This window comes from Vicugna pacos, chromosome 13 (genome assembly GCF_048564905.1).
Source record: "Vicugna pacos chromosome 13, VicPac4, whole genome shotgun sequence".
NCBI lineage: Eukaryota > Metazoa > Chordata > Mammalia > Artiodactyla > Camelidae > Vicugna > Vicugna pacos.
Window position 1 is genome coordinate 34,302,814 of NC_132999.1, and position 19,308 is coordinate 34,322,121.

Genomic DNA, 19,308 nt, shown 5'->3' on the forward strand with positions numbered 1-19,308 from the left:
CACCTGCCTTGCCTGAGCGCAGTCACAGTGCTGGGAGTGACCCGCCCACCCACCGGCCACAATGCGAGAGATATGAGCAATATGAAGAAGCAGAGGAACTACTTCCAATTAAAAGATCAAGAGACAACCTCTGAAAGCACGATCAAGGAAATAGACATTGATGGCCTACTAGATCAAGATTTCAAAAAAGGAGTGATCAAAGTACTGAAGGAACTAAAAGAAATAGTGTTTAGAGATATAAAATATGTCAAAAATGAAATAAAAGCTATAAAGAAGAACCAAGTAGAATTAGTAAACTCATTTGCTGAGATGAGAGCTGACCTAAAGGCTGTGCAAAGCAGACAAGATAATGCAGAGGAATGAATAAGTGACCTAGAAGGCAGGACAACAGAAAGCACCCAATCAGAACAGCTGAGAGAAAAACAAATAAAAAATAACGAAAACAACATAAGGGACCTATGGGATAATATAGAGTGTGCCAACCTTCGCATAATAGGGGTTCCAGAAGGGGAAGAAAAAACAAAGGGGATTGAAAAGGTATTTGAAGAAATCATGACTGAAAACTTCCCAAACCTAAAGAAGGAATCAGATATCCAAGTACAGGAGGCTCAGAGGGTCCCAAACAGGAAGAACCCAAACAGACCCACATCAAGACATATAACCAAGATGGCCAGAGTCAAGGATAAAGAAATGATCCTAAAGGCAGCAAGAGAAAAACAAAGAGTGAATTACAAGGGAACCCCCATAAGGCTCTCAGCTGATTTCTCTACACAAACACTACAGGCCAGAAGGGAGTGACAAGATATATTCAAAGTCCTGAACGAAAAAAAGATGCAGCCTAGCATACTCTATCCTTTAGAATAGGAAGAGAGATAAAGAACTTCACAGACAAGCAAAAACTAAACAGTTTAGCAACACTAAACCCATGCTGAAAGAAATACTGACAGGTCTACTCTAAATAGAAAAGAAGCAAGATGCTACAAAAATGAGAAGCTCATAACTGGAAAGGTGATAACTAACATGAATTACAAATAGAATAAACACAAAATTGTAAAAGAAGACATCTAAATCATTAAGAGTGGCAGAGGGAAGCAAGGAAAGCCACTGTGGAAAACAGTATGGAGATTCCTCAAAAGACTAGGAATAGACTTACCATATGACCCAGGAATCCCGCTCCTGGGCATATATCCAGAAGGAACCCTACTTCAAAATGACACCTGCACCCCATTTTTCATAGCAGCACTGTTTACAATAGCCAAGACATGGAAACAGCCTACATGTCCATTAACAGATGACTGGATAAAGAAGAGGTGATATATTTATACAATGGAATACTATTCAGCCACAAAAACCGACAACATAACGCCATTTGCAGCAACATGGATGTTCCTGGAGAATGTCATTCTAAGTGAAGTAAGCCAGAAAAAAAAAGAAAAATACCATATGAGATCACTTATATGTGGAATATAAAATAAATACATACATACATACATACATACAAAAAAGAAACAGACTCATAGAATACAAACTTGTGGTTGCCAAGGGGGCGGGGGATGGGAAGGGACAGACTGGGATTTTAAACTGTAGAAAAGATAAACAAGATTATACTGTATAGCACAGGGAAATATATATATAAGATCTTGTGGTAGCTCTCAGCAAAAAAAAAATGTGACAATGAATATATATATGTTCATGTATAACTGAAAAATTGTGTTCTACACTGGAATTTGACATAACATTGTAAAATGACTATTACTCAATAAAAAAATGTTAAAAATAAAAAAAAAGGAGAAGAAACTTTAGGAAGAGATAAAGAACACAGTAAGTAAAAATGCAGATAAATACATCAGGCTTTCCTTCTGTAGCATACTATTTAAAAATTTACTAAAGATATTTATGCTACACAAGATGAATCAGAATCAGATAAACTCAATGAGGTGAAAGAGCTCAAGAAAGAATTAGAAATAAAAGAAACATCAGTCAAGAAACAAAGACTAAAGTTGAAGGAACATAAGAGAATACACACAAGAAATAATGCCTTAAGAGATACAGAAGATAAAATAATGTCTTAAGAGACAGAAGATTCTTTTTGGGGGGACATATCACTTAGTGTAAAGCACAAAACTTTTTGAAAGTGAAAGTATAAATTGAAGAAAAAACCTTTTTTTTAATAAAGAAAAAAAAGTTTGAGAGAAAATGATATACTGAAGAGAGGCAAAGAATCCAACATACAGCTAATAGAAGTCCCTGCAAAGGAAAAATCAAAGCAAGGCAAAAGAATACTAAAAATATAATTCAATAACTTTTCTCAAATTAAAAAAAAAATTAAAACTACATACTAAAAGAGCACACCATGTACATGAGATATAAATCCAAAATGACACACCAAGATATATTTTAGTAAAACTACTGGACTTAAACAAACAAACAAAAAAATCCTTTCAGTATTAAGAAAAAACACATGTGACCTATAAGAAAAACTTAGATCATTATCAGACTATAACAATAATTCTTTATGCCAGAAGAAAAACAGGGTTACATATATAAGATACTCAAGGAAAGACAGTATGAGCCCAGGATTTTATATCCAGGAAACTAACCTTCAAGGTAAAGGGCACAGGCAAAATGTTATCAATATAAAATAATGCGGGGAATATTGTTCCAACAGTCCTTCCTAAGGAATCTACTAGAGAACAAGCTACATACAATCAGAATAACTAGAGAGATATCAACAGGGTGATTAGCATTAGTCATTTATAGAATTATAAATAAGTGTTCATTAAAAGGAGACAGTATAGTATATAATGGCTATATGATCTCACAATGTAGATAGAGGTCAACCACAAAATGAGGGGAACCACAAAACAGCATATACAAAAAAATTTTATAACAGTTTTCATTAAGCATTGGTGGTATTATGTTAGTATTGCCACTAGAGACTTACATAGTTAACATATGATAAAGCAAATTAGTAATTCCTGGATATTCTAATTCTATCATTCTCTGACTCTTTGGGAACATGATTCTTGGTATGAAAGAGAAGGGATACTACTGTAATATATGGGAGATGAAGTTAAAACAAAACAAAACAAAACTCTGTAGTCCTTTGTAAATATCAATGTTAATTGCCAAGGTAGTTTTTATTATATATATTTCTTAACTCTATCCACTGAAAAGTCAAAGGAACAATGACCAACTTAATAGTAATGAGTGTCCTTAGAATCTAGACTGCAGTTGTTCTGAAATACCATTGCCCATTAAAAGAAACCAGGAGATATTAGAGAAACAGTCAATTCCAGTCTAAGGTGGAAAATGAACCTGAAACTGTAGAGATAGCAAGAAAACTAACAAAATGATTAGGATCAGGTCAAAAATTGCTAAGGAACCAATTTGAAGAGTCTCTTCCTAGACAACAACAGGACAATCTGAGCTTCAATTAGTATAAGAAAACACATCGAATATGGGTGGGTTGAGACGTATCAAGTACATTTAAATGCATGACTCTACACTGAAAGAAAAAAAAAACTAACTGATCTCCATCTGAGGATGACAGGAAGCCAATTCATTACCTTAAAAATCAGGTAAATAAAAGGAAAGAATCAGGCCATTCTTATATGAACTATACCAATGAGAACCAAACAGTAGATGAAGAGAAACATCTTAAAATGTTATGCCAGCTAATAAATGAAAACAAAATGACAGAATTACATCACTGCTTTGCAACTCCATATTAGTGAATCTCAGCACTGAGCACTAACAACTGCTAAAATCAAAGAGCAAAAAGCAGACATCATGTGCCTCCTGTTGAAAGGATACAGTTCCACCCATAATCTTGCCCAAGGAATTGAAGTTGATTAAGCCTCTGTATGCAGCTGTAATATGCAGGAAATACAGAAGATATAGAAACATTTAGAAATGCACCACAGCTATGCAATCTAGACTGTGGGAAATTACAGGTCAAATGACCCCAAGGTTTTTCAACATATAAACTTTAAGGAAAAGGAAGAGATGGAAGGAAAATCTATAAAGTAAAAAAGACACATCTAGTTTTTCAAATGGGCAAGACTAAATTGTAATGTCCTGGATGGAAACTTATAAAGAAATGTAAGGAAATGATTACTTTTTAAGTCAGAGATTACTTTTGGAGGGAGGGAGGGACTGTGACTGGGATGGGGCACAATGAGAGGAGTTTGTAGAATGGGTGACAAAATTCTTTTTCTTGACCTGGGTAATGGTTATAAGGGTGTTCATCTTATAATAATTCATTAAACTATACATTTGCTTTTACTGCTTTTCTATATTTGTATTTTACAATAAACAAGATAAATAGGAAAAAAGGAGGAAAGAAAGAAGAAAAATCACAAAACAAGTGGTCTGCTACAAAAGTAAGGGAATATTTTGCTACACATAAAGTTACAGCAGTGACAAAGAACCTAACAAAAAACATAGAAACAAATATTTAGTGAGATCCAAAATAAGCTAGGCATTGTAAATCTTAATTTAACCATAAAAACAACACTGCACAATAGACATTCTTAACTTCACTTCAAATTCAACCTAATAAATTACTAAGAGAATTCAAACCTAGTCCAAAGTATGCTTTTTCTCTATATTATACTTAAATATTAATAAAGAACTCACAAAAATCAATAAAGAAAATAAAGTCTGTAAGAAAAACAAGAAAGCACTATATAAATAAGGAAGTCACATAAGACAAAAATTGCAAATACACAATAAATCTATGAAAAGATTCTCAGGCTTACTAGTAATCAGGAATGTATTTGAAGTACTAAGATGCCATCTAAACCTGGCAAACTAACAACAAGTAATAATTTTAGAACACTAACGGTCAGCAAGGACAAAGGGAAGCATCACTGGTCGAAGTACAAACTGGTATAATCACTGTAGAAAGCTATCTGGCAATAATATCCAGCAAGAGAAACTCTTGCACATGTACACAAGGAGGTAAGTACAAGGGTATTTACTGCAGCACTACAATATGGAAAATGGGAATAACCTAAGGGCCCATTACTGTAATAAATTGTTTATATATTATACAAAGTAGTCATTCAAATGAATGCTACAAAGCAGTTAAAAATTAATGAAATTAATCTAAATGTATTAACATAAAATAGACCAAGTTGGCCAAACTTCAGCTGGTAGGCCATATCCTATGCATAGCCCATTTATGCCTGGCCAGGAAGCTATAGCTTTTACATGTGTAATAGCTGGAAAACAAATCAATAGAACAATATTTTGTAAAATATTATTCTAAATATGAAGAATATGAAAATTACATGAAATTCTAATTTTCATGTCTATATTTATTGCAATATAGCCAAGATCACTTATTAACAGATTGTCTTAGGTATGCTATCATGCTACAACAGCAGAGTTTAGTATGTAGTTGTGAAAGAGTATGACAAATCCTAAAATATTTATCTGGTCCTTTACAGAAAAAGTCTGCTCATCCATGTCATACAATTCTCAAAAGTAATGTTCAGTAAAAAAGGGTATAAGAGAATAAAAGGATACGTACAGTAATACATAATTTATATTTATAAACACTGCTACATCTTGCTTATGGATAAATATCTTTAGTACAATACTAAATGAATTTTAGTAATTAATTTTTTTTCCACTAATGCAACATTTTAATACACATCTTCTTCAGGACAGTGGTTTCCTCCTAGGGTAGGGGTGGGATGGGACAGGATGCTAACAGTACCTATAACATTTTACTTCTCTAGAAATAAAATCTAAAGTGAAACAATAAACATCTGTTAAATCTAGGTAGTGAGTACATAGGTGTCTAATGTATTTTCCTATAAGTCTGTAATATTTCATAATTAAACTCTTTTCTAAAATGCAAAGCAAGAATTTAAATTGGCAAAAATGACTAGCAAGTCAGAATCTAATTTTTTTCCTTGTGGTAACAGAACTGCTATAAATCTATAGCTGATACAGACATACAAGAGCCAATACTTTCTTTAAGATACTCGAAGCCTTCATTTAAAGAAAGGGATAGGAAGGAGTATTTGCTTTAAAGTATAAAAGAGAAAATTTAGCAGAGAAAACTATTTTTTTTTACATTTTTATTGATTCATAATCATTTTACAGTGTTGTGTCAAATTCCAGTGTTCAGTACAATTTTTCAGTCATACATGGACATATACACACTCATTGTCACATTTTTTTCTCTGTGATTTATCATAACATTTTGTGTATATTTCCCTGTGCTATACAGTGTAATCTTGTTTATCTGTTCTACAATTTTGAAATCCCAGTCTATCCCTTCCCACCCTCTACCCCGCCCCCCCCAGAGAAAACTATTAAGGTAGAAGTTTTGCACAAAATCAAAAAGCCAATGGAAGTACAGAAATACAAATCTAATCTTAATTCCAAATCTATAAATCGCTGTTTATCACTCTAAAAGTAATATGATAGTTAAAATGAAAGCATCTTCTACTTTTTAAGAGCATAGCCTTTGGAGCCAAAGCTCTTCTGGGCTCTATCAGTTACTACTTGGGTACAATATCAAATCACAAGCAACAACAACAACAAAAAATAGATAAATTGTACTTCATCAAAATTTTAAAAATGTGTGCATCGAAGGACACTAGCCAGAAAGTGAGAGACAATCCACTAAGTGGGAGAAAATATCTGCATATCAAATATCTGATATATCTGAGTCTGGCATCCAGAATAAATAAAGAACCCTTAACAATTCAACAATAAACAATTCAGTTTAAAAACAGGCAAAGGCTTTGAATAGACATTTCTATGAAGAAGATACACAAATGGTCAATAAGTACTTAAAAAGATGCTCAACATCATTAGCCTATAGGGAAATGCAAATCAAAAGCACTATGAGGTATCATTTATAACCACTAGGATGGCTAAATTTTTTAAAAATGGAAAGTAACAAGTGTTAGCAAGGTCACAGACAAACCAGAACCCTCATAAATTACTAGTGGGAATGTTAAAATGGTACACTCATTGTGGAAAACAGTTTGGCAATACCTCAAAAAGTTAAACACAGAATTTGAATGATCCAGCAATTCCACTCCTGTATATAGAAACAAAATATTGAAAAATAAGTGTACAAACAAAATCTTGAACACAAATATTCTCAGCAGCACTACTATAATCACCAGTAGGTAGAAATAACCCAAATGCCCAAAACTTGATGACTGAAAAAACAAAATGCGGTATACCCGTAAAATGGACTATTACTCAGCCATAAAAAGGAATAGTATACTGATATTTGCTACAATGTAGATGAATCTCAAAAACATTATGCTAAGTGAAAGAAGTCAGACATAAAAAGCCGTATATTGTATGATTGCATTTATATGAAACGTCCACAGTCCATGAAGACAGAAAACAGATTAGTGGTTGCCAGGGACTGTGAGAAGGAGGAAATGGGGAGTGATTATTGGGATGATGAAAATGTTCTGGAACTAGAAGTGATAATGATTGTACAATATTTGAATGTTCTAAATGTTACTAATTGTAAATTTTATGTTAAGTGTATTTTACCGTAATTTTTGTTTGAAGTCAAAGCACATGTAGAGGTAGGCTCTCTAGGGCCACACTTCCTTTTAAAGTGAGAACAGCTGAGACCCACCCACCTTTCTTGCTGGCTTCTGTTGGCTTCCTTCTGGCTTTTTTCCTCTTCCACATGGCTGGGCTGACAAAGTGAGAAATGTCCATGGAGGGCTCTCACTAGCCACCAAGACCTGAAAGAGTGTGGGGGTCACCAGAGACTAGCTCGGCCATGGACAGAAGAAAACAAGCCTTTCCAGATCTCCTAGGTATTCTCAGAAAAAGGCTTTTACATGCATTCAAAATAGTTACTACTCAAAACTCTGTAAGCCTACAAGAAATGAAGGGCACTAGCTTCAAGGCAGTCTATACCCAAAATAAGAAGATTTCTACATAGTTCTAGGTGAGGACTATATTAGGGTTTGAGGGCTGTGGCAAGGACTAGCTAGATGTCAACCAAATATGATTCACCTTCATTCAAGTACAATCTAGATATTTCCCAGCCCTCTAGCAGTTAGACATGGCCCTATGATTGAACGCTGGCAACAAAATTTGGTGGCAGAGATTAAGCCCATCAACAACTCCCACAAGGTCCCCCAGTTGCCTCAGGTAGCCCTAAAAGCCATGCGTACAAAATGGTAGAGCCTCCACTGGTCTGGCTTCTTTAAAATGTATTTGTTACAGCAACTAGTGTTCTTAAATATAAAAGACTAGTGTGAAAGCTGGTTTTAAAAAAAAAAGTCCCTTTCTCTTACTAGTCAAAGGCAGGACTCATTTCCTGGGATTACCTGAAAAAAATCATCTTGGTATCATCCCTCTGAAATAATTTAAAGACTCTTTTAAAATTAATACCAACTATTCTTAAACTCTTTTGTCTTTAAAACACTACTGAAGGCCTCAAATAGTTATAAAAATCAGAAAGTCTGACATTATTATATTACTCCTGCTTTGCTGAAATATAGGCAGAGAAACTATGTGGCTTCTTAATCTCCCAACAAATTTAGGGTAGAAGGATTTGTGCACCTGCTACCCAGGTTTACCCTTAGGAAGTATTCTATTACATTAAAGATGGTACAACTAAATGATATCACAAAGTTTTAAAATGTGGTTTCCTTGGCCTGAATTTGTTCTTAATTACATTCTAAAACCTAGGGAGACTATAATATCCTCAAGGCCAGTTACTTAATAAAGAAATCTGTAAGTTTCCCTAAAGGGGAAAATGCACAAATTAAAGCTGCCTTTTCAAGCTGAACAAAGTAAAAGAACAGCTCAATAACACTAACAAATCAAAGGTCAAGACATATCTTTTTCTATTACATTTCTTTCTAAAAACAGATGAGAACATGGGAAAATGTGAACTCTACATTCACACATTCTGTGCATATACCCTAAAAATATGATGATTAACTGTTACTGAGTGCTCACTGGTATAAGGCTTTATAATAAGTATTTAACACAGATTAATTTATTAAATCCTAACAATAAACCAATGAATTATCCCATTACATATACATGGGATAATTAAAGCTTAGAGAATTTAAATAACTTGCATCGGGTCACAGAGTTGGAATCTGAGGTCGGAGAATGACAATCACTATACTCACGAAGTATTTATTTAGTACCTTCTATATATAATTCTAGAAGCTGGAGATACAGCAGTGAGGAAAAACAGACCCAAATTCCTTCATGAACCACATATTCTGATGTGTGAGAACGACAAAAAACAACAAATATGTGACACTAACAGGTGAATGAAAGTCATGAATAAAAAGAGGGAAAGGGAATAACTAAGAATGTTACTTTAAAAAGTTGGTCAAGGAAGGCCTCTCTGAGGAAATGATATCTGAACAGAGAGAGACCTAAATCAAATGAGGAAGCCAGCCATATAGATATATCTGGAAAAAGAACACCTCAGGTAGAGAAAACTACCAAGAGCAGAAGTCCTCAAATAATAATTTTTAAAATGTCCTCAGGCAGGAGCATGCTTAATATATCTGGAGACCCTCAAGGCAGCCAGTGTGACCAGAGCTCAGCAACAAAAGGCAGAGCAGAAGGAAATGAGGTCAGAGAAGGATAAGAGGCATATCATGTACAACCCTACAGGACAAAGCAAGCACTTTTGATTCTGGTCTAAAGTGTGATGGAAAGCCATTGTAGGGTTTTGAGTAGGGGGTGACAAACTTTGATTTTAGCTTTTACAGGATGCCGATCTTGCTATGTGCCAATTATCATGGAGGGGTGGGCAGGGGGCAAAAGAATAGAATCAGGAAGATAGGCTAGGAGACTTCTACAGTAATCCAGATGAAAGATAATAGAGGCTAAGATTAGGGTAGTGATGGAGCTAAGTAGGGAAAAGTCTCATGCAATCTGAATGTAGCACCAACCAGACCTGATGGGCTGATTATGGAATATGAGGTTAACAAAAGAGTCAAAAACATCCAAGTTTGGCTCTGAGTAAATGAGTCAATGGTAGTGTCATTTACTGACATGGGAGAGAGTGAGGAAGAAGCAGAATGGGAAGTGAAAAACAGGGTTTGGCTTTGGACACATTAAGTTTGAGAGGTCTATTATTTTTCCAAATAGAATGTTACATACACAACTGAAAATAGGACTTAGAGCTCAGAAGAAAGGTCAAGACTAGAGAAATAAACATGGGAATCAGCAGCAAACAGAAGGAATGTACAGCAATACAATCTGATGAGGTCATATCAGGAGGGAGAATAGACTGCAGAAGTAGATTAAAGACTGAACGCTCTGAAACACCAGTAAGAGAGGGAGAAAACCAAGAGAGCATGGTCCCAGAAGCCAAATGACAAAATGATCAACCATGTCAAAAGCAACAGGTCAAGAGTGATGAAAACTGAAAACTGGCCACTAGGTTTGGCCAATGATGAACTTGACATAAATGTTTCAGTGGAATGATGGAGATAAAAGCTGGACTGGAAATGGGTTCAAGAAAGAATGAGAGGAGAGGAAAAGAAGACACTGACAACTCTTCCAAGTAGCTGTGTTATCAAGACACACACTCTCCTACTCGTAGGCAATTATTTCATATCCCTTGTTCTTTTGCCTGAATTACTGCAAGAGCCTCCTAACTGGTCTCTCTGCTTCCACATACCCATTAGGTCAATGCTTTAAATAGAGTAGCCAAATAGATGGGATTAAAATGAATGTCAGATCCTGTGATTCCTCTGCTCAAAACTCTCCAATGGCTTCATATCTCATTCAACATAAAAGTCAAAATCCTTACAATTGCATTTAAAACCCTCTCCACAATCCAGCCCTTCCTTTCCCCTGTGAGCTTATCTACTATTCTTCCTCTTACTCATGCTACTCCAGCCACACTTGGCCTGCCTGGTGTTCCTTAAACACAAATTTTAGAAGTGGAGGTATACTTTAAGCCCAAGGTGCTTCCTATTCCTTCTACCAAATATACTCTTCCCCTAGGTAATCTAAATGCCTCAATTTTTTACATCCTTCAAGTTTTATTCAAACATCCCACTCCAAAGAGATGCCTTTCCTGATAATGCTATTTAAAACCATAAAATCCTTTATCATTCTATATCCCCCTTCCCTGATTTATTTTCTTCATAGTATCTATCACCATGTAACATACTACATCATATTTTACTTATTTATTGTATTATCTGACTCCCTCTACTAGAATGGAAACTTTACGAAAGGAGGGTTTGTTGTCTGACTTTTTTTTACTGCTGTAATCCCAGCGGTACTTAAAACAAAACAAAACCTTGTTGAATCAAAGAACGACTGAATGAGGGGAAATGTAGGGTTAGTGAAATTTTTTTTAAGATGGAAAATATTATAGCACACTTGTATGTTGATGAGAATCACCAACAGAAAAGAAATGAATGATTCAGGAGTAGGAAGGAATAATTTCAAGAATAAAACTCTTAATCAGATGTAGCAGTTGGCCTCAGATCAGAGCAGGAAGATTATCCATATTATCCATAGCAATAGGAGAGAGTACAAAGAATGTGGGTACAGATATAGGTAGGCTGGGTGATTTGAAATGGGAGCTTGTAGAAGTTCTCTTCTGATTATCTTTGTTTTTTCTTCACTGAAACAGGAAGCAAGGACATTAACTGAGAATAAAGAGGACAAATAGAGTGCTGGAAGTTTGAGGAGAGAGAAAGGTTAAACTATCATTTAAGAATGAATAAACAAGTTCACACTGTATAGGACAGGGAACTATATTCAATATCTTGTAGTAACTTATGGTGAAAAAGAATATGAAAATGAATATATGTATGTTCATGTATGACTGAAGCACTATGCTGTACACCAGAAATTGACAACACTGTAGACTGATTATACTTCAATAAAAATATATATACCCCCCCCCAAAAAGAACAAACAAAATTAAAACGAAGTAGGGGGAAAAAATGAATGAATAGACTAGGAAAAATATCATAGGACTGACTATCAGTGCTGAGACACCTTAAGTTTATGACCACAAATTTAGGTGTCAGCATGGTTGTTTTTCTCCAGCCACATTCAGCTGCTTAGATACAGGTGCAGAACAGGCAGAGTTGGCATAATCATGGCTGGAATTCTGTGAAGCAGGTGTGATAGAAGGTACACATATGCATAGGGGTAATTATGATAGCCCATGAAATGTTAAGTTGGATAAGGAGGAAAGTAAGGGCACAAGGTGACACCCAATGAAAAGATGGTTAAAAAAAAAAACAAAAAACTAGAGGTTCCAAAGAGCCTGAACAATTTTTGGAGAGGAAATCCTAAAAGGTACATAAGCTAGAGAAACAGAAAATGAAGTGAAGATCAGAGTGTGGCAAGCTCAAAACTAAGATTTCAAAGGAGGAACAATTACTGGTAAAGATGAAATACACCTAATGAACATGGAATTAAAAGGCTCAGTTGATCTCAATTTGCCCCAATTATTTACTGTACTTCCAGTGTACACACGGCTGTAGTACAGAGAAGAGAAAAAGAGTTTGGTAGTTAACAATGAGGTACAATGCTGATACAAAACTGTGGTCATCTATGTCTCACCAACAATGCATTTTGTGTAAGCCTTTACTCCCAATAACATCTAGCCTCTGTTCTCCCTTGAAGACTCCTTCCTCTTGACCCAACAAACTGGTTTTCAAACCCATTTGGAACCTCATGTATGTGTATTAACGATGAAAAACAGCCAACACCTACTGATGAAAAGTAATAACTACCAAGGTTAATAGGAATTTCACCAAGAAAGTACAAAGCTAGGAGGCAAATTAAGCAGAGAACCACACAGCAGCTAAGACCAGCAATGAAGGGGACATAATGATTGCCATGTTAAGCTGCCTCTGATAGCCCTAACCATAAGTCACCATGAGTAACTGGGGTGGAAAAAGCTTTTAGGTTGATCTTAGGCTAAGGGACACCCAGTAAAACAAAGATGAGAAAAATATGTAAACAGATGTGTCCTACCCTCATCAGTGAATACTGTCCAACCTGCTTCAACCATCCCAGCCTCTCTGCTCCCAGTACCTTTGACAAAATCAAGCCTTCCAAAGCTAACAGGTTTTCAGGAATTGGCCCTTATTCTTATTACTTCTGGATAAGAAGAGAGAGTGGGCTAATAAACATTGTGTATTGAAAAGTCAGAAAAATTCTCAAATGCCCATGTCTCAATCACCATGTCCACATTCTGTCCTACATACACACTTACCAGAGAAGTCCAGCTAAAAAACAAGACCATTCTGCTCCCCTACTTTCTACACTTCTATGTAGTACTAAAGACCTTCTATCATCTAGGCTCCTTTGGTCTCTTAACTCATCATCTATGCCTTCAAGTTCAAATTCCAACACTAAACAGATTACCCTTCCCTACACAATACATGCAACTTTCCCTCCGTGTGCCTTCTGCCCTGTGCTTTTGCCAATGTACTAACATTACGGTGCAGAAGAGAGAGCAGATACTGATTTCCATGAAAATAATCTTGCAAATTCCTTAATGGTGCTGAGGGAATTATAGAAGCTAAAGTTGAACTTGATCTTCCTCCATCTTCAAAAATGTCTCATTTCCTTTACTTATCTATTTCCATCTTACTACCATTATTATTCAAGCCACCCAAATTCAAAATATTTGAATCATTTTCTATTCATTCATTCATTCAATAAATAATTACTTAACATCTATTGTGACAAAGCCCTTGACTATGCATTATCGTAGATAAAATGATGATGTAGTTCCTACACTCAGTAATTTACAACTTAAAGGAAGAAATGAAATAATATAAAATGAATACAGAAGGATATTTACTACAGCCCAATCAAGGATCCTCTAAGGATCCTACAAGGAAAAACAACTTCACAGAACAGCTTCTGTGGCATAAGTTACACCTGGAAGCTTGAGTAGAATTTTAATGGGTGAAGTCAGAGAAGAAAGACCTTTTCAGATGGATGATTAATTAAAATAAATATATGAAAATGCCTAAGTAGTAAACAAATATTTACTGTATGCCTATTATGTAGCAGTTAAAACATGAAAGGCTGGTAAAGGATGAATGAGCCTCTGGGGAGTTTCTTCTCTGATAAAAGACTGACAATCAATTAGGATATTGCTGAGCAAATATCTGTTTCAAGTGCCAGCACATATCTATGTTTCTACTAAATATTCAGACTAATAACTATGCTTCAAATACCATAGTAGGTCCTAGAAATACAATAGTAAATGAAACAGTCTGGGCCTCAAAGAACTCAATAATGAGGGAGAGTAAAGCAATTTTAGTAAGATCTGCTACAATGGAGACAAAGCAAAGTCCTGGGAACCAAGAGAAGGGGCCTCTAACTCTGATTCTAATAAAAAGTGATAAGTATCAAACAGACCTTGAATGTCAAGATCTTCAAACTTTATTCTGTGGGTATTAAAAAGCTAATGAAAGTTTCTGAAGATTAAAAAAAAATGAAATGATCATTTAACAGATATTTATCTATCACTGGAACTCAGGTAGACAGTGAGTTCCAATCTTTTTTTTAATTAGAATGCAGAACAGATTAGAGGTTAAAAGACTAAAAGCAGAGTAAATACAGTTAAAGTATTACAACAACCAAAACAAAAGTTTATAAATGCTGAATTAAGGTGCTGACAGTGAGAATAAAGATTGGAAAGATGTTGTGAAGATAGAATCAGCAGAATCTGGATAAGGGGGTCAAGGGAGAGGGAAAAGTCAAAAACCATGGATATAATTTCAAGTTTGATGCATAGAGTGTAATGGCTTCATGGTGTAAATGTATCTCCAAATCATTAAGTTGTATGTATTAAATATGTATAGCCTTTTGTATGTCAATCAGACCTTAATTAAGTGTTTTTAAAAACAATAATAACAATAATAATTTCAAGTTTGATGACAAGAAAAAGAAAAGATACAGGTAGAAGCACATTTCAAAGGAGACATAATGGGTTCTATTTCAATGATACAGTAAGCCACTGACCTAAAGATCCTAGTCCTGCACCCTGTTCAGAACTTACTCATAAATACCAGCGTAGTATAACGTAACAAGCATTACTCCATGTCATGAGAAATGGAGAACAAAGTCTTTTGTAAGCGGTAGATACTTGATAATCAGCTAGGTTCTTACTCCCTGACCGAATGGAATTCATCCAGCCTCATAACATATACAACTGAAATTTTTACCTTTTCAGAATGAAGTAATTTCAAGTAATGAACTTCCAAGAACACCACCAAATTATAAAGATCACAAGTGTTAAGATCACAAATGCTAAGAGTCTATGATGGAAATGTTAAGTCCAGAAATGGAAATGTAGAGCTAAGGAAAGAGATCAGGCCTAGAGACTCAGAAAACTCTACAAGAAGGTTCTGTGACACAACGCCATGAACAAAGAGAACTACAGACCTTGTCACACATCCTAAGAACCTGCCATGAATAGGGTAAACCTGCTAGAAAACAAAGTACAATTAAAGAAAAAGCTAAGGACAGAGGCCATATCCTCAAGGAACATATAAGGAACAGGAGGAGAAAACAGAAAAAAAACATCCAAGAAGCAGTCAGAGAAATAGGAGTGGAATGAATGTTATGACAAACAAATAGTTCACAGAGGTCAATGAGGATGAGGACTAGGGGAGGGCTATCAGATTTAGTCATTTAAAGGTCCCTGGGACTGCTACATATCTCTCTCTGTAACTCTTTCACAATGAAAATTTTTTGAAAGTAGTCATGCAGTATTTTTTCATTAAAAAAGAAAATTTAGTATCCATTTGGTACATCCACATAATGGAAAACTACACAGCAATGAAAAAGAACACACTTTTTCTACAAGCAACAACAGAGATGAATCTCATAGACATAACTTGAAAGAATCTAGTCACAAAAGAGTACAAACTGTATGATTCCATTTATATGAAGTTCAAGAAGAGGCAAAACTAACCCAAGATGATAGAGGCTGGGAGAGTGCTTACTTCTGAAGTTGGTTATACCTGGGAGAAAACACAAAGGGGTATTCTGGGGTACTGGAAATGTTTTATATCTTGATCTCAGGAGTCATCATACAGGTGTATTCATTCTGTAAAAATTCATGGGCTGAATGAATCTTTGGTTTGCACACGTTAAGTCACATCTCAATTAAAAAGTAAATAAATAAACACACAGAGTTATTGTTGACCATGAAGACATCAGTTTGGGAAGAGTTTACGTACAGAAGCCAAACCATAATGAGGAATGTATACAAGGTGAAGAATCTGAGACAGTGAATAAAAACACATTTTTCAAGAAGGTTCTGGTAAGCAGATGAGATAACAAAGCAGCTTAGGTAGCTTATACAATCCAGGGAAATTGTGTTATTTTGTTTTTATATGAGGTATAAAACAAAGAAAATAACATACATAACAACTGCCTACAGCAGATCAGAGGGAAAGAAATCAATGACATAAAGAGAGTGAATAACCTCAGAAAAGAGGAGGAAAACTCCTTTCTCTGAGATTGAAACAAAGGCTAGTAAACACAGAAATCCTGACATGGAGAAGAGAGAGAAATCAAGTAACCTTGAACTCTTCTGTGGACCATACAATAAGGTCAACTGGACCAGGTAAATTGAGTCAGGAAAGGATCTGGGCTTTAAGTACATTTAAAAATGTTTCAAAGAGGAACTGCGGAGAATACAAAAGACAAGGATAAGGGGGGAAAATGACAGCAAGAGGACAATGCTCAGTGGCCTGAAAGCAAATGCAGAGGTAGCCAATGGTGCAGTCCACTCAGGACTGGGTGCAGAATATATGATAAAAGAACAAAAAGGGGGAAAAAATCCAAGTGCTAACATGTGCATCACTGAAGCTATAAAATAAAGAATGATGTCTAAGGAAAATACTTGTTTAACATACGGGGAAGAGACAGGAGACCTAAAAGAAGCCTTGAAAGATCCAGAAAGTCACAGTAAGTCACTAGGAGAGTGTGCAAAAGGAAAGATGTCACTAGAGTTCATTACTGTAGAACATTTATCTGTAAATCCCATAAGATCAAGGACCACATATTCTCCTTTCACTGAACGTCCTACAGCTGCTAGCGACAGCTTCTTCTCCCTGATAAAACTGACCTTTACCCCTTACTTCCAAGTACACCTATACTTGACTAATAAATTATGTAAACACATCCTGTCCATTCAGAAACTCCATGAAATTTTTACACTTCTTTCTATCTGTGGTTCCTCACTAAGGTGTTTTAAGTGGTAAACTCCTAGAAGACTATATCCATGAATTGTCTGTCCACAGTTTTGAGTTTGGGATTGCACACATGCAACCCCAAAGCACATGTTTTATTAAAAGCACGTTTTTAAAAGTGCTTTTTGGTGAAATGGATCCTTACTGAAGAGAACCTTAACAATGATTCTGAACATACTCCTACAAGACTATAAATGATGGCCAAATCAGAGAATGCTTAGGAATGACACCCGTTTTCACAACTGTCAAGACGATCTCTAAGAAATAGGATAACATTTACTATATCACATTGACTGCCCCTACCTTACACTATTTAGCCCTCTGGATAATTCCTCCATACTCCTTTAGTAAGCCTTTGCGCTTCACTTACTCGCAGCCCACATTCCAGGGTCCCTTCTTCCCATCCAGAACCCCTGACCTCAAACGCCCACAGGACCATTTTTCATGTCCCTACTCTTGCATTTACCATTCAACCCCAGGCCATCACTTCCATTTCTCCACTCCCCATTTTTCTGCCTCTCCAGTCCTCCCATTCCTCCGGCCTAACTACTCAGTCCCCACCCCTTCAACGCCCCAGCCCAATTCTTCCCGCCTGAGACCCCCCTCCCCCATCGTTCCCATTCAGGCTCCACTCCCTATCCTTCTCTTTCCCGACCCCAGCCCGCCCTACCTGCTCCTTGACTTCGGGCCCTGCGGGCCCGGTCCGCTCCTCCAGTCGCTGCCTCCCGGGCGGCGCTCGCCGGCGCGGGGGTAAAGGCTGGGGCTGGGGCAGCTCTGCCGCCCGCTGAGCCCCATCCTCCCGGCGGGCGGCCGGCGGCGGCGGCGGCGGCTGCGGTCGGTCGCGGCAGCGGCTCCGCTTCATTTCTGTGGCTGGGCCCCGCCTGCTTCAGGGCCGCGACTGTCCCGGCCCCGCACGGCCCCGGGTCGCAGCGTTGCCGCGCCAACCACCGCTCGCGGCCACCATGGCCGGGCGGGCGCCCGAAGCCACCGACCCCAGCCCGCAGCGCCTCCGCGCTTCCTGGGACCTCAAGCGCCGCGGTCTCCTCGGTGCTCCTTACGGAGGCGGCAGCATCGCCACAGCCTAGTCTCCAACCCGGCACACGCTCGGCCGGCTACCAGCCCCCGGCTCCACCGCCAGCCGCCGCCGCGGCCGGCTCCACAGCCAGCTGCCCGCCAGCCCGCCAGCCTCCGGCCGGGCCCCGCCCCTCCCTTCCCCTCGCGCGCGCGCACCGGGAGCCCGCCCGCCACCTCCGGTCGCGCGCGGCATCCCGCGCACGCGCCGGCGAACGGTCGCGAGAGACCCGCCCGTGGCTCCACAGCGCGGTGCCGACAGCGCAGGCGGCAGGGTTGGAAGGAGAACGGAAGGGGGCGGGGCCCCGGCGCGCCGCCTGCTGCGGCGGACACTCATTGATTCTTTCATTCATCCATTCATGAAGCCGTGTGCCCCGCCAAGCTAAAAGCTGGGGATCCAAAACTGAATTAGAACCGATCAGCGTCCTTACAGAACTAGGTGGAGAGGGACTAGGAGCAGTAAGGAGACAAAATATACAACTAATGAACAGAACACTACCGCATACCTTTTTGTTGAGCACCTGCCAACCTAATCTTCACATCGCACTTTGGAGGCAGGTCTGCTCTTGCTCCTGTTTCAGATAAGAAGACAGGTGAAGTAACATGCACCAGGTCACTGAGCAAACCAGACACGATTCAAATTTTGGCTCTCTGTCCCTTTCCACTATTTTCCTGCTGCTTCCAGAAAGTAAGTCAGGGCATGGAAAGTCCTATAAAAGAAGAGATGATGGATTCCTATAGGGGGAAGGGGGAGACAAAAAGGCTTCCGAAACATCCGCATGATTCCCCTCTGACAATGAAGTCATCATGTTATAGTCCAGTCCAGCCTGGCCACAGCAAATCCAGCTGCGGCCTGGGCAGCTCGGCCTGCCACTTTCAGTGACTCATCTGCTCAACAACGTGGCTGTAGCTCAGCCCTGTCTGGCCTCCTTATTCTGGCTTCAGCTGGTCTGTCACAGAATCGTATTTTTCCTCTTTTGACTTGACCAGAGTT

The 19,308-nt window shown here is 37.9% G+C and overlaps 1 protein-coding gene across 5 annotated transcripts in view; it reads right to left on the reverse strand.

Moving 5' to 3' along the window:
- The window catches only part of MAST2 (microtubule associated serine/threonine kinase 2), a 178,234-nt gene extending 159,788 nt beyond the window's left edge, over window positions 1-18,446 (reverse strand). For 3 of the 5 annotated variants that reach the window (XM_072974528.1, XM_072974527.1, XM_072974526.1), the window contains exons 1-2: window positions 17,914-18,446; window positions 7,635-7,742 (exon numbers count right to left, since the gene is read on the reverse strand). In XM_072974528.1, the coding sequence (XP_072830629.1) occupies window positions 7,635-7,742; window positions 17,914-18,105 (300 nt within the window). In that variant the 5' untranslated portion in view covers window positions 18,106-18,446. The remainder of the gene's footprint in view (window positions 1-7,634; window positions 7,743-17,913) is intronic. The other 2 variants (XM_072974530.1, XM_072974529.1) reach the window with 1 other exon arrangement.
- Window positions 18,447-19,308: the final 862 nt, after the last annotated feature.